At 48.5% G+C, this 16,829-nt stretch overlaps 1 protein-coding gene across 1 annotated transcript in view; it reads left to right on the forward strand.

Annotated features, from left to right (window-relative positions):
- Positions 1-6,969: 6,969 nt before the first annotated feature.
- The window catches only part of MPHOSPH8 (M-phase phosphoprotein 8), a 28,195-nt gene continuing 18,335 nt past the window's right edge, over positions 6,970-16,829 (forward strand). Inside the window, exons 1-3 of the mRNA XM_066582160.1 lie at positions 6,970-7,233; positions 15,703-15,858; positions 16,009-16,773. Coding sequence (XP_066438257.1) covers positions 7,066-7,233; positions 15,703-15,858; positions 16,009-16,773 — 1,089 coding nt within the window. The 5' untranslated portion in view covers positions 6,970-7,065. The remainder of the gene's footprint in view (positions 7,234-15,702; positions 15,859-16,008; positions 16,774-16,829) is intronic.

The raw sequence follows: 16,829 nt of genomic DNA on the forward strand, positions 1-16,829 counted from the left end.
TCCATCCATCATGTTAAACACAATCAGCCTGTGCTTGCCTGTTATCAGAGCCAGGTAGCCTGTCAGCAAGAGCTCTCTGCTCCCCAGGAGAGGAGGCAAGAGAGTTCAGTAGGCTCAGTGGATTAACCCCAGCAGTGTCACAACACTCAACTCTTCGAACTAAACTGCAGGTCCAGCAAGTGTGCTACAACTGATATTATGGGAGAGAGGGTTCCCACAGCACTTCTGTTTCCCTTCAGCTCCACAGCCAGTCTACACTGTAGCCTCACTGCCAGGCAGATGGAGCACACAGGTGGGCTGATGGAAGATTACACTCTCCACGGCAGCAGACAGTCCCAAAATGAAGTGGTGGTGGTTCTCCCAGTAGTTACAGGCATCAGGAGGAGCTCAAGAGTTTAGTAAAGAGGCGTCTCTAGAGTGGAGTGCTCTGAGGTACTGGTGCATCTTGTCTCCACCGGAACTATGTGTGGAGACATGAGTATGCGCTGCTGGAGTTACAGGGAATGCCCACAGTTGATGATTGGCTACCTTCACGCCAGTGCAGAGACAGAGAGTGAGGACACATTACAGCGGAGAATGCAGGCCGGAGGTGAGAGTGCCAGCAGGGAACCGGAGCTGAGGTGATCTGCGGCTTATGTACCTGCACTTGACAGTGGCGCAAGGTTCAGGCCAGAGCGGGGCTGGCTTCAGCGACAAAGCAAGAGCAACGGAGCACAGACTTCACCACAGATGGGTCGGCGGCGATAAGACTGACAGTGCTGGATCCGGGAAGGGTGACATGGGAGAGCAGCGCAGGAGAAGGACCAGAGCACAGATTCCAGTGCAGATAGGATGGCAGTAAGGAGACTGACAGCGCAGGAGGCGGGAGGGGACAAGAGAGAACGGCAGAGGAGTGAGTGACACAAGGCGGGAGGGGAACCCAGCAAGGAGCACGCACAGAATGCAGGAGTCGGGATGGGACAAGGCAGAACAGTGGGGTGAGTGACAGCGGGCGGGAGGGAAAATGATGGAAGTACGGCTGAGACAGTGACACGAGCAGGGAGGGGAGATGATGACCGATGAGGACGTAAAAACATGTGTCCTGCAGGGAATAAAGCCACGTGGGCTCTGGACGTGACAGCTCCATGCTGTCGGTGCCCGCAGGTAGCCGACAACATGGAACCGTCATCCTGGGCTGCGGGCAGTCTCCCCGGCAATGCGATCGGCGCTATCCAACGGGGAGATGAATTACATACCCAAGGTCCCCGGATTTGTTCCCTGATGGGATGTTGATTCGTGGACCTTACCCCACCTTCGGCGCATGCGCCCGTCAGCATGATGGCGGACTCATGCGCAAAAGTGAAGAATTGCCCAGGAAATTTAAAATCACCGTGCTCCTGGCTACCAAAGGTAGCCAAAAGCCTGGAGATGTCGCGTGGGGCCGCGGTATGTGGTTACTGGTCACGTGATCGCCATTATCCAATGCATAATGGCGATCACGTAAAAGTTCTTAAAAAAGTGGAAGTTTCATCTCCCCTCACCGATGCAATCGGTGAGAGGAGATGAAACATCTTCTCGGAGGCTTCCACACATGAATCCAGATGCGATTATCCTCCATAGATTCTTCCGGCTTCTGTGCATGCGTGTGTGCGCTGTACAAAAAAAATGTTTTTAAAATGACACAATTGCCAAAAAAATGAAATTTGTAATTTTTTCATTCTGCTTTGCTTAGATTCATTCAAATACTGTGGGGTCAAAATAAGCAGTACACCCCTAGATGAATGCGTTAAGGGGTCTAGTTTTTAAAATGGGGTCATTTGTGGGGGTTCTATATCGTTTTGGCCGCTCAAGACCTCTACAAGTGTGCAATAGGGCCTAAATCACCTTCAAGCTAAATCTCTGTTTTGAAAGGCACCGGTAGCTCCTTTTGGTTTGGGCCCCTTTGTGCATACGGAAATAATATTAGGGCCACAATGGGTATGTTTTTGAACACGGGACAAACAGGGGTATCCATTTTGGCGTGCAAATCCTCATTTTCATGTGCACTATAGAAAAAAACTGCCTTTAAAATGACATATATGCAGGAATCTGAAATTTTATTTTTCTTCTCTAAATTGCATTAACTCCTGAAAAAAACCTGCGCGGTCAAAATACTTCTGACCCCCCTCAGTGAATACATTTAGGGGTGTAGTTTTTAAAATGGGGTCATTTGTGGGGGTATCTATCATTCTGACGTCTATGAGACTTTGCAATCTTGGCTTGGTGTAGGAAAACAAAATGTTCCTCAAAATGTTGATAATCAATGTTAAATTTGTACGTCTCATAAATGGTTAAAAAAAACTAAAGCTTTTCAAATGTGCACCTAGAATAAAGTAAACAGATAGAAATATATATCCTACCAAAAATTTGTACAGTATGTTTGCACATATTTGATATATTACAATTGAAAATGTGAAAAAATGACAATTTTTTAAAATATTCTCGCTTTTAATAAATATCCACAAATTCTATCGGTCTATTTTTACCACCTAAATGAAGTACAACATGTGGCGAAAAAACAATGTCAGAATCACTTGGATATGCAAAACCTTTACGAAGTTATTCTATGTTAAAGTGACACATGTCAGATTTCCAAAATTTGGTCTGGTCATTAAGGAGCAAACAGGCTTGGTCACTGAGGGGTTAAAGGCTATGAGAGTTAACTCCGATCCTGGAAGTTGGGGTCAAGTGTGGACACCCACCGTAGGTGGAACGGGCTCGGCTCCTCACCCTACTCCATACAAACCCTGCACACATTCGGCGTACATGCACAGTTTTTTTTTTGTTGTTTTTTTTTTTAGACAACTTATCCAAAAATCACGGACAACCAACAATTTTTACGGACACATTGGAAAATCGTAATAAATAATAAAAATTAAGTGACACAAGTCTACAGTGCAATATACTGATATGAACACAATAACCTGCATGCGCTTGTCCAGCTTCAAAAGAATCATGGACACATTACATATTTTTATTATGGACGGTGGAAACAAGTGCGTTATTTTTACAGACTGTTTAGGATTTACAGTTAGTTGGCAACTCTGAGACGTAGGATGTCACCGAGGAGTTAAAGAAAGCATGCCAAGATTTTAACTGATCTCTAACACACAGGGAAGTTAAGTGTATGATTTGTGAGGGTCTGACCCGTTGGGACCCCCATCGATCATAAAAACAACGGTGTAGAATTGATACAATCGGAAACTAATGAGCTGTACCAAGGGTTTTCGGCTGGAAAATGTTATGTTTTATATATATATATTATACTGTATTGTTTAAACATGTGAAAAATCTTAATAAAAAAGAGTTTACAAAAAAAAAAAACTAGCGGTGCTGCTGTGTATCCTTGAAGTGGTGACACAGCATGTATGCTGCTTCTCTATTCATCTCTCTGGGCAGAAGTATATATATTGCACACATACATATAGAAGGGCATAGATGTGGGGTAAGTCATTTGCACTTCAAACAATAATAGAACAGAATAAAGGCCCATTTACACGTAACAGTTATCGCTCGAAATTTGTTCAAACCATTGAATTTGATCAATAATCATTCAGTGTGAATGCGAAAAAATTCCCTCACTTGTCGTTTGCGGTTGTTTAGGCTGACTTTTCAGTGAACTTAAAAAACCTTGTTGGCTTGTGGGCTTCTTGTCTGTGTACATGCTCCCTGTTTCCCTTAGGAGGTAAAGCGCTGAGCGAAAAGCGGACGAGAAGCCCACAAGCCAGCAAAAAGTCTTTCCGTTTGAATGTTCTGCACGAGGGCTGACGACGTTAGTGGCGGTGTCAGCGCTCCTGCAGTCACTTAAAAGACTGTCGGCCCATGTAAAAGGGCCTAAGGGCACTTTCACATGGCCATAAAAACACAAGAACGGGTGCACAAACATTCAGACAGTACAGGCCCAGCTCTACTAAGCTGTCTCCTCCTCGCCTGCTCTCTCCTCCCCTCCAACTGTTTGCAATGGGAGGGGGCGGAGCTAAGCTCCTGCACCAGCAATGGGAGGGGTGTGGCTTAGCTCCGCCACCAGCCATTGCAAACAGCTGGAGGGGAGCTAAGCTCACGCTGCTAAACTCCCTCCCACCTCCCTTCTCCGGCCGCTGTCATTGACTCCTATAGGAGTCTATGCAGTGGCTGACGTATTTTGGCCTGGAAGATAGTTCCAGGACTATCTTCTCTGTGCAGCAGAAAAGTGCCCAGCGCTATATTGGCCGGGCGGGTGCTTTAATGCCGCGGGAATGCGCCTGTGTGATCTGATGCATTGGAATATAATGCATCAGATGGTAGTGTATATCGGCCAGACGTGAAAACGGCGGCCGATATACGCTCGTGTGAATAAGCCCTTAAGTAGAGGAGTAAATACTCACTGATAATGATGTGAAAGTTTTACGGTCTCTAAATTGATGTTAGGGGGTCACCAGGCCTGTGTGTTATCTCTGCTCTAGTTTGTCATCTGGTCCTGATCCTGAATGTCCTGTTGGGGGTCATTAAGTTGGAGAAACAGGACAAAAACCTGAAAGCGAGGATGAGATCTCATCGCCAAATAAATAAAGAAAAGCTGACTTACCTGTGGCCGAGCATTTTTCTAGCCGGGGACACAACATAGAACACATGAAGGTTACTATGTTAAAAGGCAACTTCAAATCTCAATGTCATAGAAGAATTTGGAAATATAAGTTTATATCCACCCCTAACACGGGCCTAAATATTTCAAAATGTTTCATGGTAGAGTGGAGTAGATGGGTAATCTGGAGCACAGATAACACGCAAGCCTGGTGACGCCATAATACCATAGAACTTTCACATCTTATCAGTGGACTAATTAAGCATTTACCCCTCTGCTCATTCTATTCTGGCTTTGTTTTAAAGGGGTTCTGCCATAAGAAAAAGAAAATCAATACTTACTTATTCCTCCCTGTCAGTTTTCTTACCACATTTTCTCCTCACCAATCTTCTCTTGTCTCCTCCAGTCCCCCGGGTCACTTCACCACAAGCCGGACAGATCCTCTTCTTCCTGTTTTGGAGCGTCCATTAGCTACAGTTCACTTCCTGCATGGCAGTGTACATTATGAGTGACGTAGCCTTCACTGCCTAGCAGGGAATGCCAATCCTCGGCAGCCTGCTTTAGTGCACATGTGCATATATGAAACACTAGCGGCGAGATATCGTGCATGTGCAGTTGTGCTACTGCAGGCTGCCAAGGATCTGGCATTCCTTGCTAGGCAGTGAACGCTACGTCACTAGGGTACTGTTGTATCTTGTCTCCACCAGAAGAATAGGTGGAGACAAGCTGCACACCGACATCCAATGCCCACAATTTGATTGGCTGGGGCAGAGAATGGGTCCAGGCTGTCTCCGCTGAAACCCTGCCGATGTGCCATAAGTGCTCCGAGCTCCACTGTCATACTTCCCCTGGCAAACTTCTTCCCTTGTAGCTTCGGCGCTGTGATTTCCTCCCACCATCCACTGCATTCTCCCGCTGTGAATATTCCCGCCCAGCAACCCAAGAAGGCGGCACTGCTTTGGCCTCCTTGCTCCGCTCTCACTTCCCCCGGCGACTTTCTCCCCTGCCGGTGTCAGCGCTGTCATTTCACACACAACCCCACCCCCCACCGCTGCATTCCCCCGCTGTCACCAGCACTCTGCCTTCTCCCGTCCCTGCTCCGCCACTGTCGGTTACGCGCTGTCAGTCTCCTCGCCGGCCTCACATAATGGTTGCAGTGCAGGAGCCGGGAAGGGGACAAGGGACAGCGGTGGAGGGGTAAGTGACACCAGGCAGGAGGGAATATAATGGACATCCATTCTCTGGCCCGCCAAATCAGGTTGTGGGCATTGCTGTAGGCGTGCAGCTTGTCTCCACCCATTCCTCTGGTGGAGACAAGATGCACACCTACACCAATGCCCACAACCTGATTTGGCGGGCCTGAGAATGGATGTCCATTATATTCCCTCCTGCCTGGTGTCACTTACCCCTCCACCGCTGTCCCTTGTCCCCTTCCCGGCTCCTGCACTGCAACCATTATGTGAGGCCGGCTATGGCATTACATCATACTGCAGTAGCGATCAAAGCATCGCTAGTTGTGGTTCCCCAGGGAGACTAGAAGAAAAAGTAAGATCCATAAAGTTTTATTAATTGTAAAAAAAAAAAGTAATAAAAGTTTAAATCACCGCCCTTTTGCCATATCTATAATAAAAAAAACCTCTAAATCATAAAACAAAAATACATAATTAGTATCGCCACGTCTGTAAAAGTCCGATCTATCAAAGTAGTGCATTATTTACTCCACTGAACAAGAACTGCTTGATTGTCATTTGCATGAGCTTCTGAGGTGATGATGTCACCACCAGCAGGTTGGAGCTCGTGCAGCCTGTATAGGCAGGCAGATCATAGTTAAGAATCCTTCACCTGTCATTCAGTCTTCCACCTTCCTATGTACAACACTGAACCAGCGCTTTTTAAACGGAACAAGTGAATGAGCCAACTTTGATTTTTAGATAAGTGAACGATTCTCCTTGGTTGTTCAGTCGTTGGCTCGCATTTAGATGGAACGATTATGGTTGACTTTCGTTTGTTTGAATGACAATCGTTCCGTCTTAACACACCATATCACGGTACCAAACTTTTCTGCTTATTGTATAGCCGCTGCACAGGGTTGAGGATCAGATACGGATTACATTTCGCCCCATTACGGTAATTACAATAATAAGCGATAATATGCCGCGCATGCGCAAACGGCGGCAGACGGTCACGCGTGGTCTAGGACTCCCTGGCATTGCCTGAAGTTACCTTACAATCCGCTCCGCCCTTCAAGCGATACCACGCGGTGATTGGCTCTGTCCGTTCAAGTGAGAAGGCGACACTATCCAATTAAATTGCTCCATACTTGACTGCAAACTCCGTCTCTGCGTCCCATTGGATGGAGCGGGTAAACCCAATCCCCTTTGCTCTGCTCTGTGATTGGCGGAGAGCGCCATCCTTTCGGGACGTATCGGGGAGGTGTGTGGCGCAGGAGGATTTTCCCCGTTGTCGTCTACCTAACTCGGGCCATCATGGCGGAGTTTGTGGGACAGGATGGTAACGGTGCAGTCAGCAAGTCAGGGGGCGAGCCGGACAATGCAGGAGAAGGGGCGAACGCCATGGAAGGGGCGGAGAGCGAGCAGGAGGACGAGGAGGACGTCTTCGAAGTAGAGAGTATCCTGGACTCGAAGGTGGAAGGGGTGAGTGCGGGAGGCCAGCGGTGCGGGGGTCTGTAGGACATGGTGTACAGAGGGACTACAACTCCCAGCACCCCCCCTGGTTGGACAGCGCTGCTGCTTTTAGAGGGTTAAATTAAAGGGATGCGTGGAGTGGGTGGTGAGCTGTTTGTTTACATGCGGGTCCTGCAGATGGCGCCCCCTGGCTGCGGTGGGGTGTGATGGTGAAGCTCCCACCGATGGTATCCTGGGCAGGGGCAGATCTGGTAAGCCTGGGGCAGTGTTTGGTGTGCGCGGCGCCTCCTGCAGGTGTGGGCAGGAGCTGCGGCTGGTGGTCTCTGGGTCCCTCAGCAGTCTGATGTCAGCGGTTGCAGCTATTACGGAATCTGCGGCTGGCGTTCGCACGGAGGATCCGCAGCAAATCGCACGCATCGAAAGGTGTGGAAAATCGCATTTTTCCTTCAAGATGGCGGGATGTAACTGTGTATTCCGGAGGGAAAGTTTCAGAATGCGCTATTCTGCAGTGGACGCCCTCCATTGAAGTAAATGAAGCCGTCCGACCTGCAGCCCATCTGCAGCTGACACTGAAGAGGCTGCGGCTGCCCGTGTCATCGCAGGAAATACGGATATCTAAAAAAGTCTGTACTGCCCCTGACCGCTGAGTGTTTGCGGTACAGAAGTGGCAGGTACGCGGGGTCGCCGGGCGTGGAGCCTGGATCTGTCGTGTGCAGCCGGCCTAAAAGGGTCTGCTGTGTGGGGCGATAATCTGCAGAGCAGTCAATGGAAAAGGCAAATTCGGGTGAGAGCCGCCCTGTTTACACGCAGCCGCTGACCGGGCGCTAAGCAGCAAATTGCTCACTTGTCGGAGTCGCCTGGGCTTAGCTCACCTAAAAATCCAAGTGACTGTCGGCCGTGTAAACCGGAGCCTCTGGATCGCCCGTTACTGCCAGTTGTGGCTGGCAGAGATCCTGAGCGCTCCACCTTTGTGCCCAGAGTGACTGCGGGTAGCAGCAGCGGAGCGACCATCGCTGAGAGGGCGGTCGGGCACTTAAGGCTTAATATCACTGCATGCTGCGCTATTTTGTCTGGAAAAATGTGCGGTGGCGTAATGGAAACGGGACGACCGATGCGGTTATAGGCGCTGGTCTCGGACGCGGGGCGGATCTTGCTGATAATAAAACAGGAAAACAGACCACCACAACACAAGTGTGAACAACGCCTATGTTGTGGCCGATGTCTGTTTCCTCCCATCATGTACATAACCCGGGCGTGCTCGACCTCCGAGGAGAGAGGTTGGAGTAAAGCCTGGTTTATACACTTACAGTGACAGGTGATCGCTTAAACGTTGAGCAATCACCATGCGCTCTGAGCGGAGGATGAAGGCACACGGGGTGTCCCCGCTTGTGTTCTGTATCCAGCTGTTCCCTGCTCCGAGCGCCCAGCTGTTATACAGCCGAGCGCTCCGTGGCGGGCATGGAGAACAGAGCTGGACCGCTCCGTTTTCCTCATACCTCGCCTGTTATCAGGGAGTGGGATACAGCTGAAACAGTAGTATCAGCTGTATCCCGCTGTGAATCCCTGATGAGGCTCATTGTCAGCACGCTGACAGACAACTATGAGCGACGGCTTAGGGAAAACTGCATGATGTCAGTGCCGTTACACACAACGATTATCACTCAAAAGACGCTTTGAGTGATTTTTGAGCGATAATCGTTGTGTAAATGGGCCTTAGCTCGCTGTCGGACACCTCTGGCAGCAGCTTATCTTCTGAGAATAGAGGGATCTACAAGCCCAGTCCTTTTCTTGCCCCGATATCTGCTACTGAGGAGGAGACGAGACCTCCATGTCCATATGTAGATATTGGCGTGCCCTAACAAATCACGGGTCTGACTGTTCTACATCTTATGTGCGTAGAAGGGGTTGTTTCATCAGACAACCCCATTCACAATGTGGCCCTTAGGGCGAAGGGCCCGGCACCCCTGTACTATGGCTGATTTTGCCAGACTCTTCTGCAACGCCCACTGCGATCGGAGCGGTGTATATGGCTGGGCCCATCCTGTGCGGACTCCTGCGGACATGTGTGCACATACCGTGTGCTTCTCATGTGCATGCAGGCACCATATGGCGGCACACACAACGTATACATATGAATCCTCCCTTTCAGTGGGCCGGTATCCGTTTGGCACACCGTCTGCTCAGCGCTCCCCCGAGGCGTGTTACTAGACTAATCCCTGGTGTGTAAACAGCATGCTGCTTCCTCCTGACAAGCACTGGCTGTCCTTGGCACAAGGGGTGTGATTCCTGGAAGCCGCTGCCACATGGCTGTCTCAGGTGTCCCAAGATGGACATGTCTATCAGGGTGATGGGTACGCCAGCACATAAAGGGGGTCTCCGGTGAGTGACCGCTTCCCTAGTCATTTCCAGATGTACTACAGTGCTGCTCACAGCTGGGAGTTTGTTACAGTTGTACAGAGCACAAGCTGTGAGCGAACACCGTTGTTTGCCCCGAAATCTCCGAGACCAAATCTTATGAGTCCAGTCTGTTTCATTTACAGAGGACAGAATTGCGATCATTCTCACTTGTCGCCCGTTGTAAACGCGACCGAACGACCGTCCGTATTTCACTTGTTTGTCATTAATCGCATCTTTTGAGGATATGAAAATCGCTATTCTTCAGCAGCGCAGCCTTCGTGTAAACGGGGTTACGGACATAAAAGGAACGTAATTGTAAATGTAAACAAGCGAGCACGGAACAACTCGCTATATCATCCGTCGGTGACAGATAAATCCATCTTCCTGCCTACATGTACCCCCAGGATGTTATATCGCCTGCACACAGGCGGGTTTGCATTGTGGAAGCCAGAGCAGGTTCTGCAGCAAATACCGCCCATAGCACGCTGGGGAAAAGGGATTCTTCCTGCACATGAGCAGAAGCCAACTGCAGTTTCTGCTCACGGAAGAAAAATCGCAGCATGCTCTATTTTTGACCGGATTCCATGCAGAGGACCAATGAAAGTCATCTGACCCGCGGCCCTTCCACAATTAACCTGGCGGAAAGGTCATGGGCACCTGCATCATCGCCTAACGACGGCGCAGGAAAGTCTGTGCTGCGCATGTCCGGTGAGCCGTCTGGACCGTCCGCAGTACAGAAATAGAAGACGACTGGCGGTTACGTAGGGTGGGAGTTTACGCATATATAGCCTATTGAAATTACTGCGGTGCTTAAAAAATGCAGTAAATATGCAATTGGTCATGTAATAGTGCATTTAGTGCCAGCAGATCCACAGTTCAAGCCGCCCATAGGGAAGCAAGGGCGTCCGCAACTGAATTAAAGCATGCGGATTTGATTTGCGGACCTTTGGTTGTGGGATTCAAATCGCAGCATGCTCCATTTCAGTGCGGTTCCCACACGGACGGCTTCTATTGAAGTCAATGGAATTGCAGATGGATTCCACGGGAAAGCAGGAGTTTAACAACAAAACAAACTCTTCTGCACATGTGCGCCAGCCGGTGCTTCCACACATCCAGAGTAGAGGAAAAAGAAGACCCAGATGGGTAAGCAGGCCCTTGGCTGCAGGCAGGGTTGGATTTGGCTGCGGGCTCCTGCCTCCGGAATCTGACCCGCCCGTGGACGTGAGCCCTAAATGGGGCGTTGGGGTGCGTTCACACCACCTTTTTGATACGGAGTAAACATAAAAAGTACAGTACAATGTAAATGAAGGGGATTTTAACCAAAGGGCTCACTCAAAGTATAAGACATCCGCAGTGTATTCTAGTCTTCAGTGTTTCTTTCATTACATTGCAGTGAGTGAACTCTGTGCATTTTGGTGCAAATTGCCCTTGCGGGATATTTCTGCACTGTGTGAACATACCCCTAGACCTCATTGTGCTGAAAGTCTGCTACAATTGTGTCCCGTCTATTATAGAAGGCTTCTGGCACGGTGCATAGTGTGGAAATACAGTTCCAGCGTTCTGTACTGGCCACAGGGGTCCTGGCTGGACAGTATGGCAGGAAAGTCGTATAAAGTAGGTCCCATGCTGAGAGTTGGAGTCGTTCTACAGCCGGAGAGACGCGGGTTGGACATCAGTAGACGATGAAAAGTTTGTATAAGTTTATTCACCCTTTACAGTTATGTATCTACAGCGTAGAACTGGACTACAGCGAAACACAACCAACCGGCCGCTATCTGCTTGGTGACCAGCGCAGGAAGTCCAGTGTGTCCCATCATTCTGACCTGACTACAAAGTGTCCCCTCCTGAGCCTGCTGGCCACTTGTACCTTAAGGCCCTCTTACACGTAACGAGTAACTGGCAAAGAATGCCCCACGCTCATCCCCGTGCTGGTACACAGGAGCGGGAATCGGTGATAACGTGGCCAGCAGGGAGGCGGGGTGGCCGGATGAGATTTCTCTCCCCCTGCCCGCCTCTCTCCATTCACTGTAGCAGCAGACGTTCAGTACTGATTGACTGCTGGTTCCACTGAACGGCCAGTTCACTGAATCGGTTTTCAAGTATGCAGAAACTGAACGACTCTCGCAGAGTCATTAGGTCTATGCATGCATTTACAAGGGGCGAGCTTCATTCAAGACCTGCGGGAGCGCAGGGTTTTAAGTAACTACTAACGATAATCGTCCCGTGTAAAGGGGCCTTGAGTGAAGTATTGTTGTTTGATGTATTTAGGATGCTCTAATGCTGGGTGTACGTGACCCAATAAATCGGGCCAAACTCGGGGGAGGGGTTCTCTTGATCAGCAGCCCCCATTACATAGACGTTGTCCAGCATGTCAGAACATGTTCTTGCAGGTTGGTGTTCAGTACTGAGAGGAAGCCAGAGTCTCCTGTCACTATGAATGAGGCCGGCGGTCTCGCACGAATGGATTCTATCTGCGGAATCCTCGATTGCCGTCCGCACAGAGGATCCGTGGCAAAACGCAGGCCTTGAGAGGCATGAACTCTTGATTTTTTTTTTTTTTATTTATTTATTTTTTTCCCCTTCACACTTGCAGATACGGCCGGAGTCGGCTTTATTTTCTGCTAAAGTGCGCACACTCCACATCTGACAAGCAGATCCGATCTGTTAGTTCATGCTGGTGGGTGAGGTACAGATATCACACGGAGTAGCGGGACATAAGATGGGGGTCATGTGTTGGGATGGGATGTACACTTTGCAGGTGTAGCCATAAATGTTAGTAATCGGAGTAATGGGACGCTGCAATGCTAATTTCATTTGATGGTGTAAAAAGTAATTGTCCTCTTTGAGCCAACTGACGATATTGGATTCCATTCAGATGGGTTTTCGACAGGCCGATGCAGACTGCGTGGGGGTCTAATGGTCTGATATCCCTCATACACGGTCAGCAGCACATCCCCTGTATACATGAGGTGTGTTGCTGACAGGATCCTCCCAAAAGATGTGATCACCCGACCCCTTACAACGGGGAACGAACATTCGGTCCACCTTGTAGTTTTCCTATAGTATTAATATGATGTCTATGGATCCAGCTCGCCTCTTGTTGTTACTTAGTTTAAACCCTTTTTATGAGGCGCATTTAAAGGGGTTGTCTCGCGAAATCAAGTGGGGTTATACACTTCTGTATGGCCATATTAATGCACTTTGTAATGTACATCGTGCATTAAATATGAGCCATACAGAAGTTATTCACTTACCTGCTCCGTTGCTAGCGTCCCCGTTGCCATGGTTCCGTCTAATTTCGGTGTCTTCTTGCTTTTTTAGACGCGCTTGCGCAGATCCGTCTTCTCCCTTCGGCTGGTCTTGGAAGCATCGGCGTTTTGGCTCCGCCCCCTTGTACGCATCATTGCATAGCTCCGCCTCCATCACGTGCCGGTTCCAGCCAATCAGGAGGCTGGAACCGGAACACGTCATGGGGCGGAGCTACGCAATGACGTGTACAAGGGGGCGGAGCCAAAACGCCGATGCTGCCAAGCGGAGCCGAAGGGAGAAGACGGATCTGCGCAAGCGCGTCTAAAAAAGCAAGAAGACACCGAAATTAGACGGAACCATGGCAACGGGGACGCTAGCAACGGAGCAGGTAAGTGAATAACTTCTGTATGGCTCATATTTAATGCACAATGTATATTACAAAGTGCATTAATATGGCCATACAGAAGTGTATAGACCCACTTGCTTTCGCGAGACAACCCCTTTAAGTTCTATGGTTTCCTATTTTGGTTTCCTACTTACCCCGGAAAGCTGAAAGTGTCACTTATCAACATAATCTCCATCTTGCCGCACACATAATTGCGTGGCCCCTGAGAACGCTTCTATAGGGGGCTGGTATGACCACTGGAAAATTGCTAATGCAAGAGCAACATAGCTGAAAAATAATGTGTGACCGTGAAGAGCCTTCATTGTAGGAAAAGGTCCCAAATCGCTAGATGCAAGGTCAGGTGAGTAGGGAGCATGAGGGACCACTTCAAAGTTGTCGGCAAGAAAACCCTGACTCAGGGCCGCCCGATGAGCAGGGCACCTTTGTCTTGATGGAAGACCACATATACAGCCGCTTCCAGCTGTTTGTCTTGCAGTGCTGGAAGGAACTTCTTTGCCAAAACAGGATGCAGCCAATCTTGTGCCCTTGGAACGTGATGAGTGAGGATTGCATCTTTACTTTTCGAAAACCATGGTGGCTGTAAGCCGGACTTCCTCTGTTGGTGGTCAGCGGGCTTCCACCGTGCCGGCTGCCGTTTGGTATCAGGATTGATAAATGGCATCCACGTCTCAACCATTATGACAGTTGACTTAATGAATGCCCCATTCATGCTGCCATGTGCACAGCTTTGTGGCCGTTGGTCAACATTCATGGCACCCACCAGGAGGAGACTTTCTTCTTCTTCAGGTCTCCACGCAGGATGGTGTGCACAGATCCTATGGAAATGCCGACTCTGCAAGCAATCTTTTCTGCAGTCCTTCATAATCACTCGTGTAGTCATGTTGTTGGCGCGGCTGGTGCCACACACACGAATGCATGTTTTTTACGTTCATTACACCTTCACCACATTTCTCGCTCAATAATTGTTGATTGATCTTGGTCCGCCCTCACACAGGCGTTTGGGAAAATGCTGTGTTTTTCAATGCTGCATTTACTGTGGTTTCAGCAGCGCTGGCATGCATTTTGCATAGCTGAAAAAGCAAACAAGGAAGCTGAGGGGGGGGGGAGCAATACTCCTCTAGCAAGAGCTTGCTCTGACTGGTTCTTAAGCGCTGGCTTAGCCAGTCAGAGCAATCTCTTGCTAGAGGCGGGTTTTTCAAACCCGTTACTAGCAAGAGATGCTATGTCGGCGATGATAACTACACGGAAGACTGCAGGAACTGCGGAGAGCAGCAGGAGGGACCTGGACGCGCCTGCTAGAGGAGTATTGCTTTTTTATTTTATTTTCACGTAATGTAGCTAGGGCACCTAACGCTGTCAAAAACACGGTACCAAGATACGCCGCTCTTTCAGCAGCACTGAAAACTGTCCTTATTGATTTCAATGGACAACTAAGTGTTTAAAAACGCTGAAACTACCCAAAATAGAACATTCACCGCTGGAAAACGCTGCGATTGAGAGGCTGTCTGCGCCTGTGTAAGTGGTCCTATCGATAACAATGGGAGCGTTGCGCCGTGATAATCGTGGTTAAAAAGCACCTGTATGAGGGGGGCCTTATTCTACACAGGTGAAGAAAACTGACGATTACACAATGGTCTAAGTTCTAAAAATGCTATATCCAGCCGCTGTCACTGGACGATGCTGTCGTCTGTCTCACTCCTCCCAGGAGAATGTCCTCATCTTCTAAAATGTGGCCCATGTTCCGATCTGCTCCTATTCCTGAGGAGACCTTAGAACCTGAATGCACCTTGTTCTGTCCTCCTTCTAGACTTGCATAGATGTGGGATTTTTACTTAATGCGCCAACGTCTGGCAAGAACTGGCATGATGGGACAGAAAGGGCTATATTTTGTATGAACAGAGAAGTAGTGTTGTGTTACCAGCTGCCCAGTGATTAACATGCAGAGCCGTCCGTTGTACGCAGCCGGCGTGAACCTGCAATGTCGAGAAACGACCTCCAAACAACTGCCCTATTAGATGAAATTCAGTAGATTTGTGTCTATTACCTCCTCTCCTTTCGGCTGCTTTATCTAGGCCATTTGGTTTGTTGCTCCCTCCCCCTTCTTCCCTGCCGGCCCTCCTGTCTGCAGATGTCCTAATTATTTTTATCCTCCATGTGGGAACGCATCCTGTCCTGTGCTAGATCCGTGCAGACGGGATGATGGGATTTCTTCGTGTCATTGATGTTGCGGTTCTCCTGGGTTATCCGGTTCCGAACGTCATTGACGTTATTACATAATATGTCTACGGATATGAAAGAGGAAATCCGGGACAATGAGCTTGCATTTCCCCACTGAAGAGGCTGGGCTCTCGTAGATTGTGATTAACATAAACTTTGTAACAAGCACTCTTGTCACTTACGGCTGTTTTCGCCTCCTTTTCTTCCAGGACGAAGTATTATACCGCGTCCGCTGGAAAGGATATGATTCTGATGGAGACACTTGGGAACCAGAGGCCCATCTCGATGACTGTAAAGAAGTCCTTCTTGAATTTAGACGGAAGCAAGCGGAAAGCAAGCAGAAAGCTGCTAAGAAGGATGCGCTGGTAAATATTCTAACCTCACGATGGGCAATGTTGGTGCTGCTAGATGCAGCTTGTTCTGTTATTATGTGATAGGTTAATAGTTAGAGGTGCAGATCTGAATTTTTTTTAAATGTTTTTTTTTTTTTTTTTTTTTTTTTTTCCGCTCCATAGCCGAAACTTAGTGATCTTTTTGATGCAGAATCCGACAGTGACTCTCCACAAGGGACAAAAGATGAGTCTAACCAGAAAAAGAAGAAGAAATCGAAGGACGAAGAGGACAAAGTACAAGGGGATTTGCAAAAGAAGTCAAAATCAGGAAAAAACAAAGAAAAGTCAAAAGCCGAGGCAGAACCATCCGAAAACCAACTTGTTGACTCCAAACCAAAGAAAAGGTTATCAGAAAGCACAGAGGATCTAACTAGCAAGAAGCCAAAAAAGGAAGAGACTAAGAAATCCAAGAAGGAGGACCATAAGGAGGGTAAAATAAAGGCTAAAGAAGAACATAAAGAGAAAAAAATGAAGAGAACCCCTGAACTGGAGCAGACTGATAACCGGGCGTCTCCAGAACCGGAGGCAATTGCCGAGGGCATAAGTGGTGACGTTCTTGTCGATGAGCAAGAGAAGCTGGGTCAGGATGATACTATGAAAAGCCAGGAAGTGGCGGTTGATGCTCCGGAGGAAACGGCTGATGTAGGGGCTATGGACGTGGAGATGGACGATGTGAAGTTGAAAAAGAAGAAAAAGAAACACAAGAAAAAAGCTGAAAAGGATGATGGGATGAAGTCCATCTCTCTTGATGACACCCATGTGGAGAAAAAGAGTCTCCTGAAGAAACAAAAGTCAGTTGATAAAGTTAAGGAGCCAGCCCCGATCCCTAAAAGCTCTAGAACAAGTAGTGAAGACAAGACCCGGAAATCTGTGGACTCTTTGACAGAGGTAGGTGTCTTACCAGAATTGTTGCCAGCGTCTTCAAAGGGGTTTTCTTATCTGAA

Source organism: Eleutherodactylus coqui, chromosome 1 (assembly GCF_035609145.1).
Source record: "Eleutherodactylus coqui strain aEleCoq1 chromosome 1, aEleCoq1.hap1, whole genome shotgun sequence".
Lineage (NCBI taxonomy): Eukaryota > Metazoa > Chordata > Amphibia > Anura > Eleutherodactylidae > Eleutherodactylus > Eleutherodactylus coqui.